This window comes from Maylandia zebra, linkage group LG15, assembly GCF_041146795.1.
Source record: "Maylandia zebra isolate NMK-2024a linkage group LG15, Mzebra_GT3a, whole genome shotgun sequence".
NCBI classification, from domain to species: domain Eukaryota; kingdom Metazoa; phylum Chordata; class Actinopteri; order Cichliformes; family Cichlidae; genus Maylandia; species Maylandia zebra.
The window spans coordinates 9,787,056-9,808,349 of NC_135181.1; the positions used below are offsets into that span (position 1 = coordinate 9,787,056).

The window sequence follows — 21,294 nt, forward strand, 5'->3', positions numbered from 1 at the left end:
AAACATATGTCTGCATCTCTGTGTGAATATAAAACTGTGTACAGTACTAGCAGGCTGTTTCGTGCAGCCCTCCAGAACAGCGGGTGGCACTAATGTTTCATTTTAGTGTCTTTGTGTAACTGAAACACAGAGAGAAAAGAAAAGAAAAAAAAAGTAGGAGGGCTGCACAAGTTTGAGATCTGAGCACAGAGAAAAGTTACAGCAGGTAAGTAAACTTACCAGCGCTTTAGTTCTTTTCCTCTTTGCAGTTGTGTAAGTCAACGCTGGGGTTTTGCTGCCTTTTACTGGAGAGTTGCGCTGCATGCACTCCGTTATACCTACTGCAGGCATCCAAACGTTTAACTGGGAAAAGTTTGTATAATAATAACACGGCACAGCATGTCTTGAGAAAGATAATAATAAAGTTCCCACTATAAACCCCTGTTTGCTTTCAAAAACGAATATAAGCAAAACTGTTGCTCATAAATCATTTTTACGATGACCTCAGATCAGCCTGCAAAACATTCGCCTTGGTGCCTGTTTTGTCAAATTTAATGCGAATCCATGTTCAATGTTTACTGCATCTACCCTCACATTTCTTAATGTTAACGAATGTTTTGATCTAAAGTATGAATAAACACATAATTTACAGGAGTTAGATGCTCAACAGCTTCCACACTGATCATAGAAGATACAGCAAAGTCTTGAACCCCTCCTCATTCTTATGCTTCCAAAGACTTATTCTTGTACTTTTTAGAAGTTGAGCAATAGTTCTTTCGGGTCTTTCAGAGCTTTTCTTTTGGACATTGGCTGCTTTTTTTGTACTCGTTTTTATGAGGAATGTTTTTGTTTGTCAAGCCACTTAACGTGAATCACTCAAGCATAAAAAGGACACTACTACTATAACTGTACTAGTACTTACTGGTTACTACTGGTTCATCTTTTGATGAACCAGTAGTAACAAAGAGCCGACTTTAAATAGTATCTTTATCCACTTTGTTACTGACAGACTGTCACAAAAAACCCCACAATTTGTCCCCGTTTGTTTAGCTGAATCTACAAAAATGCCAAAGATAACACAGTTTAATAGCTGTAAAATAGAATAGTATTTTTACAGAGCTACTAGCCAAAAACTTGGCATAGCTCACCATGGTGTGCGGTATTTTCTTTTTTTTTTTTTTTAAATTGTAAAAACTGGACAAGTGGACAGACTTTTAGGTCTGTCACATCATCTATTTACAGCAGAGGAATGATATCTGGAAGTCATGTCTTAAGTAATATGGAAAAAATCCAACATGACCTGACACATTACCTGAGTGCTGGATCTGGCCTTTTAGCTGATCCATTTACTGTACTGAACCCTCATCAGACATAGTTTACAGTATGTCTGTGAGCACCCGTTTGTACACCTGTGAGCGTGAGCGTGCTTGTATTTAAAAGGTTCCTTCATGTAATGATCTGCTAGAGGGTGTGGGGAGCCACAGCCCCATCCTCCAGGGCATGAAGCAGGTATGGAGGAGATCAAGGCTCCAGACATCCAGAGACCCCCAGAGCACAAGAGACCAAGGAAGACCAACGGAGGGGCAACCGCGCCACTCTCCCGGAAGGAGCTGAGGAGAGCCCCAGATGAGGGGTCACTCAGCAGCCGCGGAGCAGAAGCCAGGGGGGGTTGCAGTGACGCGCCCGTGAGCTCCGCTGGCGGCCAGCTGTGCCAGGGTGACTGAGCTCCAGGCCGAGAGGCTGAGGGCACCCCATCCCCGAAGGGGCCCGAGCGAGCCCCAGGCTCCAGGCCCCGACAAGCAGCCACCAGGAGTGAGCCGGTGCGTACTGGGACGCTCATCCCCGGACACAAAGAACGAAAGAAGAGCTTTGAATGTCCTTCAAAAAGCCTGGAGAACTATTCCTGAAGTCTACCTAAAGAAATGACAAGAAAGGTTGTTTAAGAGAATTCAGGATGTGCTGAAGAATAAAGACGGTCATACCAAATATTAACTTTCAAGCTCATTTTCAAGCTGGTATCAACTGAAAAAGGTCCTACTTTTTTAGCTGATCTTGTGGCCTCAATGTTACAGATGAATTATCACTCAGCAAATTTGGCTTCAAGCAGAATTTAGCATTCATAAACTAAACACGCGACACAGACACCGAGCTATAAATCGTTTTAAATGTATTTGTTACCGATGCTCCATATGTATGTTTTGATTTGAGGGATAATTTTCCAAACAAAGCTTGCTGGCAGACTCAAAAGTTTTCCCATGCAAGTGTTTACATTTAAAAAAAGGTGTATTAAAATATAAATGAGTTTATAACCCAAGGGATTGTTTTGATTTCTGAGATCAGCGCTGAGATGGAAATGCAGCTTCCACCTCACGAGGGAGGCGAGCTGTCTGTGGTCGACATGCACACGGGTGGAGAGCCTTTGCGGATCATCCTCAGTGGCTACCCAGAGGTCAAAGGCGACAGCGTGCTTTCCAAACGTCGCTACGTCCGGGAACATCTGGACCACCTCAGGAGGGTGCTGATGTATGAACCGCGAGGACACTACGACATGTACGGGGCCCTGATCGTGGACAGCGAGTTACCCGAGGCCGACCTGGCGGTGCTGTTCATGCACAACGAGGGCTACAGCACCATGTGCGGCCACGCCGTCATCGCACTGGGACGCTTCGCTGTGGACTACAAACTAGTGAAAGAGCCGAAGTCGCCAGAGACACAAGTGAACATCCACTGTCCCTGTGGCCTGGTGAAGGCCTTTGTTGAGTACTCTGAGGGGAAAACAGGAGGAGTGAGGTTTCTCAGCGTGCCAGCGTTTGCATTTGCTACAGGTAGCACAAACGACTGTAATAGTTCTCAGGTATTTGAATGTTCTCCAGGACTAATTCAATATTTTTTACCAGATGTGACAGTGTTGGTGGAGGGGTTTGGTGAAGTAACGGTTGACATCAGCTACGGAGGAGCCTTTTATGCCTTTGTGAATGCCCAGAGGTTTGGTCTGGATGTGTCCAAGTCCAGGACTCGCGATCTTGTCGACGCAGCCACAGCTGTGACCAGAGCTGTCAAATCTCAGGTGATCAGCTGACAGGAAATTAAAAAAAAAGAGCATTATTACACAGACAGTGAGAATATCACTTGCTAAATTTCTAGTAATCTAAAAGTCTAAATAATCCATACTTTAATTTAAAAAGGGGAAAAAGTAGGCCTGATCTTATATAGAGCTGCTTTGAATTGGCAGCTTCTTTTTTTATTCATTACATCTGCTTTTAGGGTGTTGTCAAATTATGGCTCAAATGTATGCACAGGATATTTTTAGAGGGCACAAGAAACATCTGGTAGTACTTATATGGGATGCAGTGCATGCCTGTAGAGCTTATAGCAAAAAATCTGAGCATTACATGACCTCTCAGCTTGATGTCACCCAAAAGTATCTGGACACGATGCTCCCAACCATATTCCACAGTGTGAACTGATTTCTTTTTCTACCTTATTCTTATTATCCTTTAGGTGAAGTTGCATCATCCAGCCAGCGATGATCTGGCCTTCCTGTATGGCACCATACTAACAGACGGGAAAGACGATTACTCCCCTGAACCCACCGCCAATATCTGTGTGTTTGCTGAAGCTCAGGTATGTTAGTTCCTGCTGGTGGAAGGATAAACCGTTGTCATGAAGCCTGAGTGTGGGTGTGGGTAACGCTATAGTGAGAGGCGTCTACTACGTTTTATTGATTACAATAAAAAAATAAAAATAAAAAATAAACAAGAAAGACTTCAAACTACTGATTGAAATCCTAAGCTTTTTAGAAATATGTTTAAAGAGATCATAAGAGAGACAAAAGCAGCAGAGTTTGATGGAAAATGAGGAATGTCCCCCTGCTGGTCATTAAAAATAATGCCGATAAGGCACTTCTTAGCACCTTTTTTTGTTTAGGCCCTGAATCCACATCCAACTTTAAATACAGTCTTTAGTCCTGAAGTAGCTCTAAGTGTACACTTAAGCACATTTGTCTTAGAAGGGCTGCAGATTCCAGGAAGTGCTACAGCTGGTCAATTTAACAAGTCACATTACAATTTGGAACAGCTGTATTAGCTGAAGCTACACCCATTAATGCCAAGGAAGAGCAGCTGTGACTGTGCTCACAGCCAGCAGTTTGACAGTGCCGGAGATCGGCCTTTTACAATGAGTAATGAGCATTATGTAAAGTGGTCACATCGTCTTTTATTTGTGCAGTCTGCAGAGTTTATCAGAAATGAAATGGACAAACACAGCAACTGTTCAGATGAAATATGAAAGAAAAACAAGACATATTGCAAGAAAACACGTTTAGGGACATTTATTATTTGTTGTCACTTCTTAAGTCTTTGTCCTTACTTCCATTATTTGAATCCTCTTTAAGTGCTCAAGTGTTGGAATCATACAAAAGACAATAAAAGGTCTGCCTTTTGTTCATTGGTGTCACCTTAACTTCATGTAATAGGAGGTTTAAATTGTGCTTCTCAGGTAGACCGAAGCCCGACTGGTTCTGGTGTCACGGCTCGAGTAGCTCTTCAGTATCACAAAGGTCTCATCCAGCTGAACCAGACCAGGACGTTCCAGAGTGGAGCCACTGGGTCCCAGTTCGCAGGAAAGGCTGTTGAGGTATCACGATTTCTGTTCTCTTGTGGAATGAGGGTGATCGCCTCTTGTTCAAAGAGTGGGAAAAGAAAGAAGTGCATTTTGTAAAAAGACCAAAAGAATAAGTAAATATTTAGACGTTATGGCGCAGTGGATTTACGATGTATTGAAATGTACAGGATTAATCCAAGTTAAAAAGAAGACATGTTTTGTGTGTTTTGTTTCTAAACAGTAATACAGTTAATAATACTTAATCCTAAGTGTAGGATTTTGGTGCAATTTAATATAACATCGCTTTGTTTGGCTCCTCAGGTTGACAGTTTCTAAAATACTGATTTGAAATCCTGTATTTAAATGTCTTAGAGTGAAGTCACCATGAAGCAGATGCTCCGGGTTTCTCTTACATCAAAACACAGCGCGCTGATGTGTGGACTGACAGCAAACAAATCACTACTTGCTGTCAGAATTACTCATTGCATATATCATCTGCAGAGGAATAGTTTATTCTAGTTTCAGTCAGGTTTCAGACCTCATCACAACACAGAGCCAGCTTTAGTGAAGGTTACAAATGATCTTATGGCTTCTGACAATGGACCACAAGATTTTATTACAGTAATTAGAGGATGCTGCAGGTATTAAAGGTACTGCACTGCAGCGGTTTGAATCATATCTCCAGTTTGTTTTGAGACTACAGTTTCTTCATGTAAATGGAGATTAATCTTCACACAAGTGTTAAATTAATTCAAGGCATAGCATGCTTTTCACTGCTATGCAGATGATACCCAACTTTATCTGTTCATGAAGCCAGAGAACATACCAATTAATAAAACTGCAGGACCTGGATGACCTCTAATTTCCTACTTCTACAAGATGGTTATTATCAGTGTTATGGATAGGCGTAGCTTTGGGTCACGTGGTGTCTGTAATAGTGATTGCTATATCACCTGTTCACGGCCCGAGGGAAATTTTGTGAATGAGTGGGTGATGGGGGAAGTCGACTTTTGCTGACCGCTCAAGCTTAGAATGTTTTTGTTCACTGTTTTCTACGGATTTTAAGGATTTAACAACAAATAAAGGAGTTTTAACTTGGAACTTTGACTAACGTTTTAAACAGCGGGCGCGTCAACATTATTCCCCTATTCAGCTGCTCGGCGACTCAAAGGCTTGACAGTCGCCAATATTTGTCAGCAAAAAGTGCGACGGCAATGGACCGTCCCGCAATCAGCGCTGAATAAACGCCGATGCGAGCCCACACACCGCCGCCACTACACCCGTAAAAGCGGCTAGACCGACAGATAAGGAGAAGACGACGGTGGTATGTAAACTGTGTTTTTGTGCTGCGTATTGTTTGTTTGAACGCAGTTTGGATTCTGACCATACGAAGATGTTTTTGTGACACGCCCACCGCTACGTTTGCTGTTGGATTTGGTGTGTGTGAGTTGTGGCTCTGCAGGCGTTCAACTGAGTTTGAAGGAATTGCTGTTGCCTTTGTTTTGGATTTTGGCATGCTGCTTATGTTGAATGCTTAAAATGAGTGGATCGCAGGCTGCATCTGTTGTTGGAAAAACTGAAAAGGATAAAAGAATAACTTCCCTCACTGAGAAAGCTCTTGCAAACAAAATTGAAACCATCCAAACAGATCGGAAAAGGCATGTAAACAAAATGAAAAGTGTTATTATGTCTCTTAAAGAGCTAATGAAAGATGATAAAAATCATTCACAAGTCAAAAAACAGTTTGATGAGTTAACACACCTGTTTAAGGATGCCAGTGCATTCCATGAATCTTTACTTTCTCTAATCTCATTTGATGAGAAAGCTAAACAAAATACATGGTTCTCAAGCATCTCTAAATACAATAAAGGGTTTATGGAGGATGTTAAGATATGGCTTTCTGAAACTGATAAACATTCAGGGAGGCCATTATCTGACAAAGCACAGTCACAGGAAACTTCCCTGGGAGGAGAAGTGGAGGTGCGAGAACACACTGGAAAAGAACCTCAATCATCTCTTAATCCTCAGAACGATGTTAATGATGACGTGTTGCCATCCGACAGTGTGTCAAATCAAGGCAGTAGGTCAAGCTCAAGAGTATCATCTACTTCATCTGCATGTATCAGGGCAGAAGCTGAAATGGCCGCCTTGCTCGCACGTCAACATATGCTGAAAGAAAAACACTCTCTTGAAGAACAAGAGGAACAATTGAGGAGAAAGAAAGAACAACTTCAGCTTGAAGCGGATATAGCTGCAACTGTTGCAAAGGTGAACGTGCTGAGAACTGGATCCACTATGCGGAGCATCGCTTCACGGAAATCTAATGGAATGGAATCATATTTTAAACCAAAGGGAAACAGCCTTGAAATTCTTAATGCGGATGCAGAGACTTTTGTTCCTCAGACGCTTGCAAAAGGAAATGCAATCACTGGGAATGCAGAGCTTCAAGTAAAAACAGTGCAACAGAATATGAAAAGGGAAAGGCCTGCACCAGCTCTCATGGGGCCTTCTGACGCTTTTGGATCAATTCCACCTTTGCCTAAGCCACAAGCTGCTCTTCCAGTAGCCAATGAAAATCTGTTGTCCATTATGGAAAAACAAAATGAATTAACTTGTATGTTGGTCCATCAGCAAAGTCTTTCTTCACTGCCCAAAAGGGAGATTCAAACCTTTGATGGCGACCCTTTACATTTTCAGGCCTTTATGCGCTCGTTTGAACAGGTCATAGAAGCAAAGACTGGCGATGCTGGCGACTGCCTGCATTATCTTGCACAGTACACCAAGGGGCAGCCCAATGAACTTGTTAAAAGCTGTCAACATATGTCTGGAAGTGCTGGATATGTAAAGGCAAAGACTCTGCTGTATGAGCACTTTGGGAATGGACATGTGATTGCATCTGCTTATTTAAACAAAGTTCACTCATGGCCACTGATTAGATCAGAAGATGGAAAAGCTCTTCAGGCATATTGTTTGTTCTTACGTGGATGCTGCAATGCAATGGAAGAGATTGATGATCTCTCTGAATTAAATACACCTGCCAATATGCTTGCTGTGATTAGAAGACTGCCATATAAGTTAAAAGACAAATGGCGAACAGTAGCATATGACATTCAGGAGAGGCAACATCGCAGAGCCGCATTCATTGACATTGTTTCCTTCCTTGAGCGTCAAGTTAAAATTGTAACAGATCCCATCTTTGGAAATCTATGTGACGTTCCAGCAACACATCTAGCAGCCAAGGGCAGCAATGGAGGGAAATGTTCTCCACATCTAAAAGCTAACGGAAGTAGCTTCGCCACAACAGTCTCTGATGTTGAGAGACAGAATCAGACAGAGGCTCAAGATCGTCACAGCACTGTGAAGGCTTGTTTTTTCTGCAAAGGCGGACATACACTGGAGTCATGTGCTCTGCTTGATAAGAAACCTCAGGATGAGAAGATTTCTTTTCTTAAAAGGAACCGCATTTGTTTTGGCTGTTTGTGTACTGGGCACATAAGCAAAGAATGCAGAAAACGCCTTTCATGTAAAATCTGTGGTCTCCGACATGCAAGTATACTCCATATCCACCACAAAGAGAAGAATGAAATCAAACCTAATAATGAGGCAGATAACATTCCTGTTACGATCCAGACTAGTGGTCTTACTGGGGCCGGTGAACAGGACTGTAAGCTTGCCATTGTGCCAGTTAAAGTAAAATCAAAGAGAGATCAAAGAATAGTGGAAACGTATGCCTTTCTGGACCATGGGAGTTCAGCATCCTTTTGTACAGTGGGTCTTATGGACAAGCTGAATATTGCTGGGAGGAGGACAAAGATTCTCCTGCGCACCATGGGACAGGAGAAAGTGGTGGACAGTTTCATTGTACCTGAACTTGAAGTTGCTGGATTGGACAGTGACATGTACTGTGATATGCCTAACCTCTTCACTCAGCATAAAATGCCTGTAGATATTGGTAACATCCCAAATCAACAGGACCTGGTTGACTGGCCACATTTGAAGCATGTTCATTTGCCAGAAATTAAGGCCAATGTTGAGCTTTTGATTGGCATGAATATGCCCAGAGCTCTAGAACCTTTGGAGGTCATCCGGAGTGTAGGTGATGGACCCTTTGCCATTAGGACTGTGCTCGGCTGGACTGTGAATGGGCCACTTAATCGAGAATGCTGTGGAAGGCCAGGATGTTTGGCAACAGTTACCGCCAACAGAGTTTCTGCTGTCACACTGGACAAGCTATGGAAACAGCAGTTCAAGACGGATTTTCCTGAGAGCAGCAATGATGAACAGATGGGGCTGTCAAAGGAAGACTTGAAGTTCCTGGAATTGGCCAGCAAGACGGTGACTTTGGGGGGATTGGCACTACAGCATTGCCCTGCCACTAAAAGACCGAGACATAAGAATGCCTGACAACTGTGCAATTGAGCAACGAGCCTTAGGTTTGAAGAAAAGGTTCATCAGAGATAAAGACTTTCACAAAGACTACACTGCCTTCATGACAGATCTTATATCTAGAGGATATGCAAAGAGAGTCCCAGTCACAGAATTAGAGCGCCAGAAATGGGGAAGGATTAAACGTAACTTTGTTCCTGGAGATGTGGTCCTTATAGTGGATGATTCTGCACCTCGTGGTTCTTGGCTCATTGGGAGAGTCACCGGAGCTGCACCAGATGAAAGGGGGCTTGTGCGTCAGGTCTGGATTAAGACCCCAACCAGCCATGTGTGCAGACCCATCACAAAGATATGCCTTCTTCAGGAGGCCTCTGACCCATGACTATGACATTTTTGACACAGTGTGACATAACTAACTTTGAATTGACTTTAATGTTATGAGATGTACATAAGACTGACTATATTTAGGCTAAGTGCTGGTAACCTCTGGCCTATGACTGACTGACCATGTGCAGACAGAAGAAAAGAAGAGAAGACATGAGAAAATAACTTTGGTGGACTTTTGAGTATGTTATGTTGTCTCACTGGGTGTCTGTGATATGATGAAGTGTGTGTTGTGAGTATGGTGTTGGATGTGTAATTATTACTGTAAAAATGTAATAATTAGGGGCCGGAATGTTATGGATAGGCGTAGCTTTGGGTCACGTGGTGTCTGTAATAGTGATTGCTATATCACCTGTTCACGGCCCGAGGGAAATTTTGTGAATGAGTGGGTGATGGGGGAAGTCGACTTTTGCTGACCGCTCAAGCTTAGAATGTTTTTGTTCACTGTTTTCTACGGATTTTAAGGATTTAACAACAAATAAAGGAGTTTTAACTTGGAACTTTGACTTACGTTTTAAACAGCGGGCGCGTCAACATTATTCCCCTATTCAGCTGCTCGGCGACTCAAAGGCTTGACAGTCGCCAATAATCAGGATGTCCTGAAAAGCCTTCAGTTGATCTAAAGTGCTGCAGCGAGAGTAACTACAGAGAAAGCACATTTCTCCCAGACTGTTTTCTCTACATTGGCTCCCTGTTAATTTAAAATCCTTCGCCTCACATACAAGATGTTATACTATTGTGGGGTCTTTAGCTTACAATATAAAGTGCCTTGAGGTGACTGTTGTTGTGATTTGGTGCTATATAAATAAATATGAATTGAATTATTCTTTTGAATCAGCTCATCATAGAATGATCTGAAGCATTTATTGTGTTTCTGTCTTAATGCTCAGGAGACCAAGTGTGGAGACTTCAAGGCTGTAGTGGTGGAAGTTGCTGGCAGAGCTTTTTACACTGGAGTTTCACGCTTTGTGCAGGAGGCAGATGACAAGCTGACACATGGTTTCCTGCTGAAGTAAGCAAGACGTATAGGTTTTCTATACAAAAGCAAATTAAAACAGAGGTTATATGGTGGTTTTTAATAAGACAAAAACACATTTTATGAATAGAAAATGTTTAGGTGGCCAAGACTTGGATCTGTAATGAAGAAAATAAGACCTTATTTTCTTCTGGCCTGGTTTACCTGAGTAGTAAATGAAGAAATAGTTTTCCTTACCTGTTTTAAGAAAAACAAAAACTATTATACATCTTGTGACTCTTTAAATTGTCCTAAATTATATTTAATAGATTAGCAAAGTACATAACTAACTCTTAGAGACTGCGAGGAGCTCAGTCACTGGTACTCTTCATCTGGCTTGGTAACACCTCACCATCCCCCCAAGAGAGCTGGACGAGGGGTTAGAGAGAGGAAGGTTTGGGTTTCTTTGCTTTGCTTAGACCCTGCCCCAGATAAGCAGTAGAAAATGGATGGATGGTTATAACTAAAGATAAAATCTGAAGAACAGCTAAATGGAAGTGTACTGCCATTCAGATATCTACTAAAATATTCTTGATAGTGAACTTTGATTGTATATGATAATAAACATAAATATGTTATCGTGTATGACTGAATGTAAAAAGGGATTTTTGCTTTGATGATTTGAAGTGTACATTAAATGGAGTGTACATTAAATGTTGTTGCATTTACTGACCACTAGATGGAGCCACAATGCTGGTTACCTCTAGAGTTTAAAATTCAGCCATAAAAAAGATGCTTCCACTTCCTGTTCAAGGTTTTTAGTAGCAATAAACAACTTTATAAAACCAGAGTCAATGCTGCGCGAAAGTGCATGTGTTGAAAAACTAAATAATCAAACTCATCAGTAGTTTTCTCCCATTTATTATCTTTAGGTCATTGTACAATGGAAGGCAGTTTAAATTATAAAAGTTCGGTGGAGGTGTCGGCTGGATGGAGTCACAAGGCTGAAGGGGGAACGTCGCACGTCCACATGTGATGTTTTCCACAAGAATGAAAACATCACATGTGGAGCAGATTTTTTTTTTCTGCCCTTTCATTTGATGCAGTGTAAATCCAGCCAGCATGGAGCAAACATTTCATCTATTCAAATAATAAAAAAACATTTAAGGAGGGCACTCTCTTCAAAGGGGAAAGACAAGTGTATTGCATTAATTGTTGGTTTCAATGGTATTTAGCATTATGAATTCCTATGTGCATGTGTAACAAGCACACACGCTTGTATACTATAGATGTATGCAATGTATGACACGAGTGTCCACACACCTGTTAAGAATTGCAGATCAGGCCAAGGCCTTTGAGAGTACCCACTTAACAAAGAAACAAAACAAAATCAAATCAGAGTTAAGGCCAGCTCGTAACAGGAAAATGTTCAAATAAAAACATACAGTGATCAGATTTATATATATATATGTGATGCACGTCAAAAAAAGGTGAATACACAAAAAAACAAAAAAAAACAAAAAACAAAACAACCCTCAGCTGTGTCACTTGCAATTAAAACCACATCCATCTATACAACACAGTCTCTCAGTCCTGTGATGGCTGTGACTGCAAGAGAGCGGCAGCATCAAGAGGAAGCTTAGGTCTAGTCTCCAGAAATGATCTCTCGGAAAATCCAGGCAGGTGAAAGCAGCACACCTCAGTCTGTACAAAATGGCCCCATTTAGAGGAATAGTCCTCTTGCTTTGATCGAGCTTCCAGCCTCGGAAACACTCGACCAGATGCACATTTCACTCTGTGCATAGATTCACGTACAAAAACGGCACCGAACGGATCCTGTCAAAACACCCGTGAAAACCTTTCTCCAGCATGACTTAAAACATTTCTTTTCCACCCTCTTGTTTGGTCCAAGAGTATCAACCTTTGGCTTCTGCTCTATTTCTTATCAAAATCTTAGAGGATGAGAGGTCTAATCATGTTGTGCTGTGTGTGGCCCTGCTGCGATGACGCAATGCTGTGGTTCACCCGAGCCGAGGTGGGTGGGAGTGGAGGAGGGTGAAGAGGAATGTGGATGTCAGTTCTCCCCAGAGGGAGGCTGATGAGCAGGGGGTTGCGAGTGATCGAGCCCATTTAGAAGTTCAGCTTTGTGACTGGTCGCTCCCTGCCCGAGTCTGTGTTCTGGTTGTTGATCCGCTTGCGGTTACGTTTCATCTTGGACAAGTCCTTATCGAAGACCTCGCCCGACCGCAGCGCTGACACGAGGTCATCAAACTCACCGCCATCCTCCTCTCCGTTCGCTTTTGCTTTCCGGGCCTTTCGCTCCTTCTCCCTCTGCTCACGTAGCTGGGGACACAAATGAAAACTGTCATTTAAATATCTGAAGAGGTGAGAGGATAAGAGCATTATTAGCTTTGCTTGGATACGGGAATCTGAGCCCTCCTGGTTTTTATTTATTTATGACTCAGAGAAGCAGTCACGTAATAACATCCAATTTGACTATATAATATCAATGCACTGTATAATGCAATGAGCTGTAGAGGAGTTAGTGGGCAGATGCTGGCACCTTTGATCAAAGGTTAGGAAGCCATTTTTCAGCTCTAATCTAATCAGACCTAATGAGCTGCACAGATGTGAGTCATACTATCTTCTCACGTAGGACAGAAAACAGATCAAATATATTTCCTATGACTGTGTAACTTTTGCTAAATGAAGGCATTGTAGTATTTAATAAATTAAAGGTGCTAAATAAGTGTTTAATAGCAGCTATAGCTCTACTGAGAATCTCAGGGGATGAAAAGAGAGATCAGTCGCATACCTGAGCTTCTACTTTGGCCCTGCGTTCCTCCTCTTCCTTTCGTTTTCGTATGTTCTCGTTCTCCTGCTGAGCCTCTGTGAACGATTGCAGGAACTGGTCGAAGATGCCAAAGAACTCATCTGGCTGCATCTTACTGGCATCCTCACCAAAGTGCTTTACTGCCCTCAGGAACTGCGGGACCAAAGAGAAGAGGAGGGGGCACACGGGATTAGATTTACAGCAGGACGCAGCAGAACCGCGTTTTATTCCATCTTTGACTGCTTTACAGGAGAGTCATTCGGCCCCAGCTCTTTGAAACCAGAGCAGGGCAGGAGTGGTCGGGCTTTGAAGCCCGTGTTCATCCAGATCTCACCGGCTACTGATTGCAGCTGAGGTCAGAGACTGGAGCCAGAGCTCAAATTAAGGCAATGTGCTTGTTGGGTGTTTTTCACAATAAATTAAAAAAAAAAAAAAAAAAAAGAACATCCAGATGCAAGATCATGCTGGGAAGATACAGCTTCAAAAAATGTGACTGCTAACAGCAGTTATGGCATAGACAGGGAAACTATGAGCTGAAAAGATGCTGAAGTTTGTTTTTCCCCCATTAGAAAGAAAAAAAAAAAAAGAATACATTTCTTTTCAACTTCCTCACAGCAACAATCAATAAACTCTATTTCACAGTCACCTTTTTCTGCTTTTGTTTTGTTTATATGCACAGAGCTGATGCAGTGACCCACTTAGAGGGTCACGAGGTTATCTGGCTCCCAGTCGTGAGTACAGAAGGCCGCTGTAAACATTCAAATATTTAACCGTGGCATACTGTAAATGATTAACAGCAACTAATGGTTCCCATGTCACCAGCTGAGTCCTCATGTCAATGTGGCACACACTGTGGGACATATAAAAATAATAAAGAAAAAACACCTCTTCCTGCCATTCAGGAAGACAGACACATAAATCCCATGTTAGCGTGTCAAACGGCCCTTTGAAATGTGAACATGTTCAGGTTTCTGCTGGTAGTGGAGTTTAGTCCCCATAAAATCCACATTTGCTTTGTCTTCGTTTGCTTCGATGCTGTGATTCTGTTTGCACAACATAAAGTGACATCTTAAAGTTGGCAGGTGTAATCTGATGTCCACAGTGTGAAATAATATTAAAGCCTATGTTCCTGTTTGCACTCTTGGCCCTCACACATGGCGACAAGCAGGCCGCACAATAAAGTGTCGGTGGCACTGCAGCAGGAAGCCGAAACGCTTCTCCTGCTGGTCGCTTTCCTAGAAAGGTCCCTGGCGGGGTCAGTAAGGCTTGTAGAAACAGCTGCATGGAGAGGAAATGGGATGCAAGCTTTCAGCGCCTGTGTCTGCAGGCGACTGCGACACTGTCCGGTCTGCTCAAACGCACGTGCACACCCTCGGGTTTTCTGGAGAAACCACACAGGCCGAATGACTCACCAGTTCTTTGGCCTCGATGAGAGAGTCCTCGACATCAGTGAAGCTGAAGCTGGCCACGGTGATGAACTGGCTCACCACCGACACAAACTTGTCACCTGGCTCCTGCGGCCCTTTCTTCTGGTATTCCAGTTCCTGCAAGTGGAAATCAAAAGGAGCAATTAGAAAGAGAACATAAAGAAGAGCTCTGCTGAGTTTGCAAATAAATATCCATGACTTACGCTCTCTACACTTTTTAATCCACTGCGCAGGTTGCCGATATCTTTTTCCAGCTCCGTCATACTGCGTGGAAGAAAGAAAGGTCATCACCATTCACTTAAAAAGGAAGTAGCTGAAAATGAGGTTCCCCATGCAGATGATTCACCCTTTACAGAAACTCTCTTTATATGCCAACAATTGAACCACAATTGGTGGCATATTTTACAAACAAAAATTAGGAAAACACTTGGGAATCACTGCTCCCGGCCTTTACTTGACTTTGGCTGCCTCTGAGATACTCTGCAGGTCCTCCTGGAACTTCAGGACTTTGGGATATTTCTTCTCCAGGATGGTGATCAGATAGTGCAGCAGAGTAATGTTTCTGCAAACACACAGCAAAATGTGTCAAATGTGCAATATAGGGCTTTCATGATGGACTTTCAGATATGAATATGGTGAAATTTCATCACTATAATATTCCCAGATGTGACTTTTATACACCGCATGCCATTCTTGCTACTGCTGCCTGCAAAGTTTTAATACCACTGTTGAAAAATGTTCTTACTTGTCGATACTGGATTTAGTATCTGCGATCTTGTTGAGTGAAGACACCTTGAAGCCATAAGCATTGCCCCTTTGACCTTTGTTCATATAGTTTCCAAATGCTAGCACCACCTCCAACAGCTGCTTCAGGTTTCTGCTGTTTAAAACCTCCTTAGACGCCTTACCCAGCGCTAAAGCAGCAGGAAAATGGACAAAGTTGGAGATATAAATATGTTTGCTTTGGATAAATCATAGCAATCATATTTGAGATATCATTTTTATTGTATAAAGCACATATTTCCCACCTTCAACTTTGGGTTTGATCTCAGCTATCCTCTCTGCAAACTTCTTCTTAAAGTACAAAGACTGCAGCCTCTGCTGGTAATGGTTTATTCTGGACCGAGGATGGAAATAACGTGTCAGAGAAAAAGGAGAAAAAGATACAAATAATAAATTATAAACAGGGAAATCCACAAATGTAGACAAAAGCCACAATCATGAACATTGCACTTAAATCGCCACACTATATAAGTTTTATATAAGCATATCAAAGTTTTAGTTGTGGTACTGAAGCTTATTTTTGGCTGTGTTTATGATTTAAACCTATAAAAGCACAGTCTGTGCACTTAATGAATACCACAGTGGCATCCGTCTTCCAGTCCAGCCTGTAAGACGACAAACTGGAAACTACAGCGGCACTTCTTAGAGGAAACAAGACAAAACGGACTGTGTGATTCTTCCTTTACATACATTTCTGCTGTTGCTATGCTGCAGGATCTCACCCACCAGCGACCTGACCTTTGCTGGTGACCACACTCCTTTCTTTTGTCTTACATGACTTTATTTGCAAAACTGCAATAAAAGTTATTAAATTATCGGCTCACTTTCTCCAAAACAGTGTTTCACACAGACGGCTATTGTTCCCGTCAAGTAGAAAACCATGTGTCACTGGGTTTATCTACTCAGACCAAGAGGAAACAAAGACTATTGTTTGTCAGCAGATCTGAGCTGCTCTGCCCTGATGCTGTCAGCTCTGTGGTTATCAGCTGGTAAACAGTGAAATAATACGCTGCACATAAAGAGAAACTCACCTGCTCATCTCGTAAAGGAAGCGGTCGGGTTTGGCCATTCGATCGAGCTCATGTTTATGCTCCTCGAGGAGATCCACATCGCTCTTCTCTGGGACAAACTTCAGCAACTAAAGGACAAGGAAAAGACTTTTCATTATATCGAATACTCAGACACCTCTGCTTTTTGTCGTCAGTGAACATGCCTGAATCTCTGCTTCCACTGTCTCTCGCTCCAAGGCGCATGACGTTTGCCGCTCACTTCTTAACTACTTGTGATTTAAACTGACGTGCATTAATGAAAGCACAGCTGTTTTATGTTTGCATGAAAGCCGTACCTGCTCCAGCATGTCTTTGGGAAGGTCCTCCTGTTCGTCCATGGTTAGGATGGCTCTCTTAATCTCATCATTTGAAAGCTTCAGTCTGCAGTGCACAACAGATAGAATATAATAACATCTTGCTGTGTCTGGGTTTTTTTTGTTTTTTTTAAAAATCCTGAACTGAACTTACCGTGAGAGCAGGATGTTACAGTTTTGAGCTCGACGGCCATCAATCACTGACAGCTCCTTGACTTTTTTGGAGCCCAGCGTGTCGTCTTCCGCCTCTTTCTGTTAGCACAGTGATTAAGAGGTTAGAAAGCATGAAGCTCACATTTTGTTTCAGTTACAGTCACAGACAAACGCATAACAATTAGGACTGGATGACACATGTGCCAGCATCCCGAAGGAGAGCTTAAAACACATTTGAAAGGAGAGAGAGTGGCTGTGGAATTCACGAGAACACACAAACACGACAAGACAGCTGACGCCAAATATATGAACAAAGAGCGACTGTAGAAACTACTGTACTGTAAGTGCACTCACCTGTTTGCTGTTATTGATCATTAAGAAGTCCTAAAATGCAGGCAAGAAGCAGGGAAGATGTAAGCACTCATTAGAATAAGTAAAGCAGTTATGTGATTGCAGCCCATAAGAACAAATGAATCATTCAGCACTTCAATGACAATGGATCAGCAATGACGTGAGCATAGTAAGACATACTGTAAGTGGCTGTTCAGATTATCACTACATGCTTGTTCTTCACATGCTGTGCACATAACTAATCATTAAACTGATCAGGCTGATGCTGAGTATCTAAAATGCACATTTTTGTTTTGTTTTTTTTAATGTGTGTGGATTCAACATGCGTTAGATCACATTTTATATACTGGGCTGTCTGCAGTTTCATCTTTAAAAAGACATGCCCTTCTAATCCAGAAACTACCGATTATGAATTTCTAGAAACTACATCAGTTGCAAACTGAAAGAAAAAAGGAACAGCTGATTGTGAGCAGCGCACTCATGCATTTTCAATCACATATGGCAGAATGATCTAAACCATTAGGAAAAAAAAGAAAAAACGTTCCATTCGAAATGTGAGGAGTTTAAAATCATTCAAGCATGAAAGTCTGGAATCTAATTAACTGCCAAGTGTATCTCAAAATATCTCCTTTCTCCTGTTTTTATTGATCTGACCTCTTCCCCATGACCAAACTGTGCTTAGGAAAGAAAAGTTGTACAACAGTAAAAAAAAATAAATAATAAATTTAGTAAAAAAAATCCAAGGAACTGAACAGCAGCCAAGTCTAAATCCCAAAAAAAACTGCAAGCAAACTGAACCCTCTGCCCACCCCAAACCCACATATCTACCCTTGGCCTTATCTAATGATAGACAACATAGCAACATGTGGTGAGACTGAAAGGTGAACTACATCATTCTCAGTACCTGCTGCCTCTGATAGGCTGAGAAGGTTTTTTCAATGTCATCTAAATCCAGCACTTTGAAAACCTTGGCATCATCCACCTCCATCCAGACCGTACCCTCCAGCTTATTCTGAGAGGAAAATAAGACATCTTATATGTCAAATTTTAACAAAGAGCAGGAATATCTGGAGGCCTCCTGTGCCTCTGCTCTTCATACCTCAGCTAACTTGGACCAGTTGAAGGACTTGAGAGGGTTGGATGGCTGAGGAATGTTCTTCTTCTTCAGCGATGATCCCAGGGGCGCTCCTGGTGGTGGAGGGATACCTCCAATGGGCGGGAGCCCAGGGGGAGGTGGAGGGCCACCTGGCGGAGGCGGTGGGGGTGGCGGAGGAGGCATCATACCACCAGGAGGTGGTGGAGGAGGTGGGGCTATTCCTGCAAAGCCTGGTTGAGGCACCGGGCCGCCAGGGGGGCCGGGGGCAACAGGAGGGCCGCCAGGAACAACAGCTGCCTGCCTCTGCAGAGACACATGGGAACACAAGAGGGGTTCAATTCTCATGGAAAGAGTATTGCTGCACATTCAATGGAATTGTAACTACAAAAAAAAATTTATGCTTTTTTTCAACACAAACCATACCACACTGATTCATAATTAAAACGATACCAGTCTAAAAGTCTAATTTTTGTTATCATAAAGCAAAAGGTTTTCCTAATTTCATGAGTTTCTTTCTCAAGTAAGGTAGATGTGTATTATTAGTTTCTTAAACCTACATTTGGCCTTCAACAACACAGTTTTTATGAGAGTTTTGTGCCATTTCAGTAGACTTGCAGTCACTATAGACAGGAAACAAGATTCCTGGTCTTGGGTGCTTTCTGAATTCTGATTATAGTCCAGCAGAAAAGGGGCACATTAGCTGAAATGGATTCTCAAAACCATCGGCTGTCATCTTCTTTTATCAGCATTCTATGTTGGCCGTGAGAGGTTAAACGCACTTGGACTTATGAAAATGCCAGCAAATAGAAAAACACTGCAAAAGCACACAAAATACAAAGGACATGTTTTTAGGGAGACAACAATGTGACATAAAAACTGTAGAAATGACAGGAAGCTCTGGTTTTTTTTCTTAACAGTTTTCATCGTTGTGAGGAACAAAAAGATGCGGGTAATGTGCATTTTAATCGCATGACTCATGCATAGATAGGTGATTGCTATTAGTCATTCAGTAGCTTGTCCCCTCGAGAGCTGTTCTGTCACATTGTTGTCACCCCGAAAACACTTTTGTTTTATAAGGTTTTTTGTGAACATTTTCTATTTCTTTTATGTTTTACTCAATTTCCATTGTAATTTGTGGGCTTGCATGTGTTTGAACTCAGGGCCACAGTAACAGTATATATGAAATATATGAAAATAAACAGAAGTGTTCCCTTCAACCTGACCTTTAATCAGACAGAAGTTAAAAATGGTTCATTTTTTCATTTCTGCTTTTCATCTAGAAAAAAAAACAAAAAAAACTTAAACTGCTTAATTTTGAGGTTTTAATAAATTTAGATCACATTGTGATATCTAAAGGACTACTCCTAACTTCTTAGATTAGGTCATATGATTATTCTGGACCGCCGCTGGCTGTCAGAGTCCATCATCCTACTCATTAAGGTTTTCATTTGAAGGTAATTGTAATTGCAAAGTACTTTAAAGGGAAACATACGGTGCTGAGCTCATGCAGTCGTGCGGTGAGTTCAGCCACTTGCTGTTTGACATTTTTCTGCTCGTTGCTCTCTTTTTCCAGCTTCTCTTTCATCTTGTTGAGAGTCTGCATCATGTCCTCTTTCTCCTGGGTCTTGGCGTCACATTCACGCTCCTTCTTCTCAAACTTCTGTTGCAGCTCATGGTGCTCTGTGATGGGGAAATTAAAGCAAGATTTTATTAAAACGTGATTTTCATTGGTAAGAAAATTGTCCCATTGCATTTATAATCGCACACACCTTTTCTCATTTTCTCTGCCTGCTCCTTCCACTGTTTGACCTCATTTTCATTGACCAGCCTGCAGAGAGAATGACACACGTAATTACTTACAGCATCTCCGCGAACGACTTCACTGATTGTTTTTCTGAACATAAAAGGGGAGCTATTTTTGAACCAACGCTGTCAAACACATGGATTTCTACTTCAGCCCTGTTCTACATTCTTCAATCCGTTCCATGTTTACGTGTCCGTCTGTGCAGAGGAAAATCGGTGCACTCACATCCGGACAACATTCTTCACGTTAAAATTCTCCAGTGGTGTGACGTCAGGGTCATGACCTTTATCATTCTGCAAGACCATCTGCTGGACGATGCGGTCCAATAGCAGCCAGTACTGTACAGTGTTTCCACTTCTCTTGTCTGGACACGGAAAGAAAGAGAGCAAAGAAAGCAAATTTCCCATTACTCATGTTTCTTCCATTCAGTGTTATCGGAGAAAATACTGATTACACTTGGATCCACAGTGGTTAGATAGCCTAAAGGAGGCAAAATAATTAAAGGCTACAACAAGATGACAAATGTATTTCTTACTGATTGGTGAAATTTCATCAGTCATATGGGGACAAGATGTTAACTGGTGCCTTATAAACTCACAGTGCACAACATGCGGTACTGCTGTTATACTTTACTGTGGAAATTAAAAGTGCACTGCATCAAATTTAATATATAATTGTTTTATTTTTCCTTCCTAAGTTTGCAGATTATTGCTAACACTGGGGTGAAACCACATCACTGGTTGCGGCTCACTCCCATTTTCATTTCTTCAAAAAAAATGCCTGAAAAACACAGAATAGAGGAGTGAGAGTTAAAGCAAAAAGCCTCGCGCAGTCGTGTCTTTAGTGGCTCTTTCACTTCAAATCCATTGAAAGTGAGAGGTAGGGAAAATAGTTACGGAACTAAATATTAGCGTCTGAATGAATACAGCTTTAGTTTGGCTGGGAATGTGCTAATCCACCTTCTGGACTGACTAATCAGGACAAAGTCAACATTCTTATTATATAATATTTATCAAGCCTGTTTGTCCAGTCACAAACAACTAAACTTACGTGGCATGAGCAGACAGTGATGCAGGACAGACATAAAGTGCGGATATGCATCAGTGTGGCTCATCTTCTTCCGGATGAGATCAAAAACTTGCGTGGCACTTTTGGTGTCTACATGTACCTGGATAAGA

General features: G+C 42.0%; 2 protein-coding genes across 6 annotated transcripts in view; one reads left to right on the forward strand and one right to left on the reverse strand.

Moving 5' to 3' along the window:
- The first annotated feature begins 130 nt into the window (after nt 1-130).
- Nucleotides 131-11,020, forward strand: l3hypdh (trans-L-3-hydroxyproline dehydratase). Of its 2 annotated transcripts, none has more exons than XM_004541838.5 (6): nt 131-205; nt 2,320-2,804; nt 2,877-3,046; nt 3,481-3,603; nt 4,477-4,614; nt 10,242-11,020. In XM_004541838.5, the coding sequence occupies exons 2-6, from the start codon at nt 2,327-2,329 to the stop codon at nt 10,365-10,367; spliced, it is 1,035 nt and encodes a 344-aa protein (XP_004541895.1). In that variant the 5' UTR covers nt 131-205; nt 2,320-2,326; the 3' UTR covers nt 10,368-11,020. The 2 variants fall into 2 exon arrangements, with proteins under 2 accessions (XP_004541895.1, XP_076729963.1); XM_076873848.1 differs by having other exon boundaries at nt 160-205; nt 2,315-2,804.
- Nucleotides 11,021-11,211: 191 nt separating this feature from the next.
- Nucleotides 11,212-21,294, reverse strand: part of daam1b (dishevelled associated activator of morphogenesis 1b) — a 45,609-nt gene continuing 35,526 nt past the window's right edge. For 3 of the 4 annotated variants that reach the window (XM_004541831.4, XM_004541832.6, XM_004541830.4), the window contains exons 10-26: nt 21,167-21,284; nt 20,342-20,480; nt 20,082-20,140; nt 19,805-19,992; nt 18,316-18,615; nt 18,121-18,228; nt 17,220-17,249; nt 16,867-16,964; nt 16,695-16,779; nt 16,381-16,487; nt 15,595-15,683; nt 15,312-15,480; nt 15,021-15,128; nt 14,770-14,830; nt 14,552-14,683; nt 13,122-13,292; nt 11,212-12,649 (exon numbers count right to left, since the gene is read on the reverse strand). In XM_004541831.4, coding sequence (XP_004541888.1) covers nt 12,437-12,649; nt 13,122-13,292; nt 14,552-14,683; nt 14,770-14,830; nt 15,021-15,128; nt 15,312-15,480; nt 15,595-15,683; nt 16,381-16,487; nt 16,695-16,779; nt 16,867-16,964; nt 17,220-17,249; nt 18,121-18,228; nt 18,316-18,615; nt 19,805-19,992; nt 20,082-20,140; nt 20,342-20,480; nt 21,167-21,284 — 2,175 coding nt within the window. In that variant the 3' untranslated portion in view covers nt 11,212-12,436. The remainder of the gene's footprint in view (nt 12,650-13,121; nt 13,293-14,551; nt 14,684-14,769; nt 14,831-15,020; nt 15,129-15,311; nt 15,481-15,594; nt 15,684-16,380; nt 16,488-16,694; nt 16,780-16,866; nt 16,965-17,219; nt 17,250-18,120; nt 18,229-18,315; nt 18,616-19,804; nt 19,993-20,081; nt 20,141-20,341; nt 20,481-21,166; nt 21,285-21,294) is intronic. The other variant, XM_012916556.4, reaches the window with a different exon arrangement.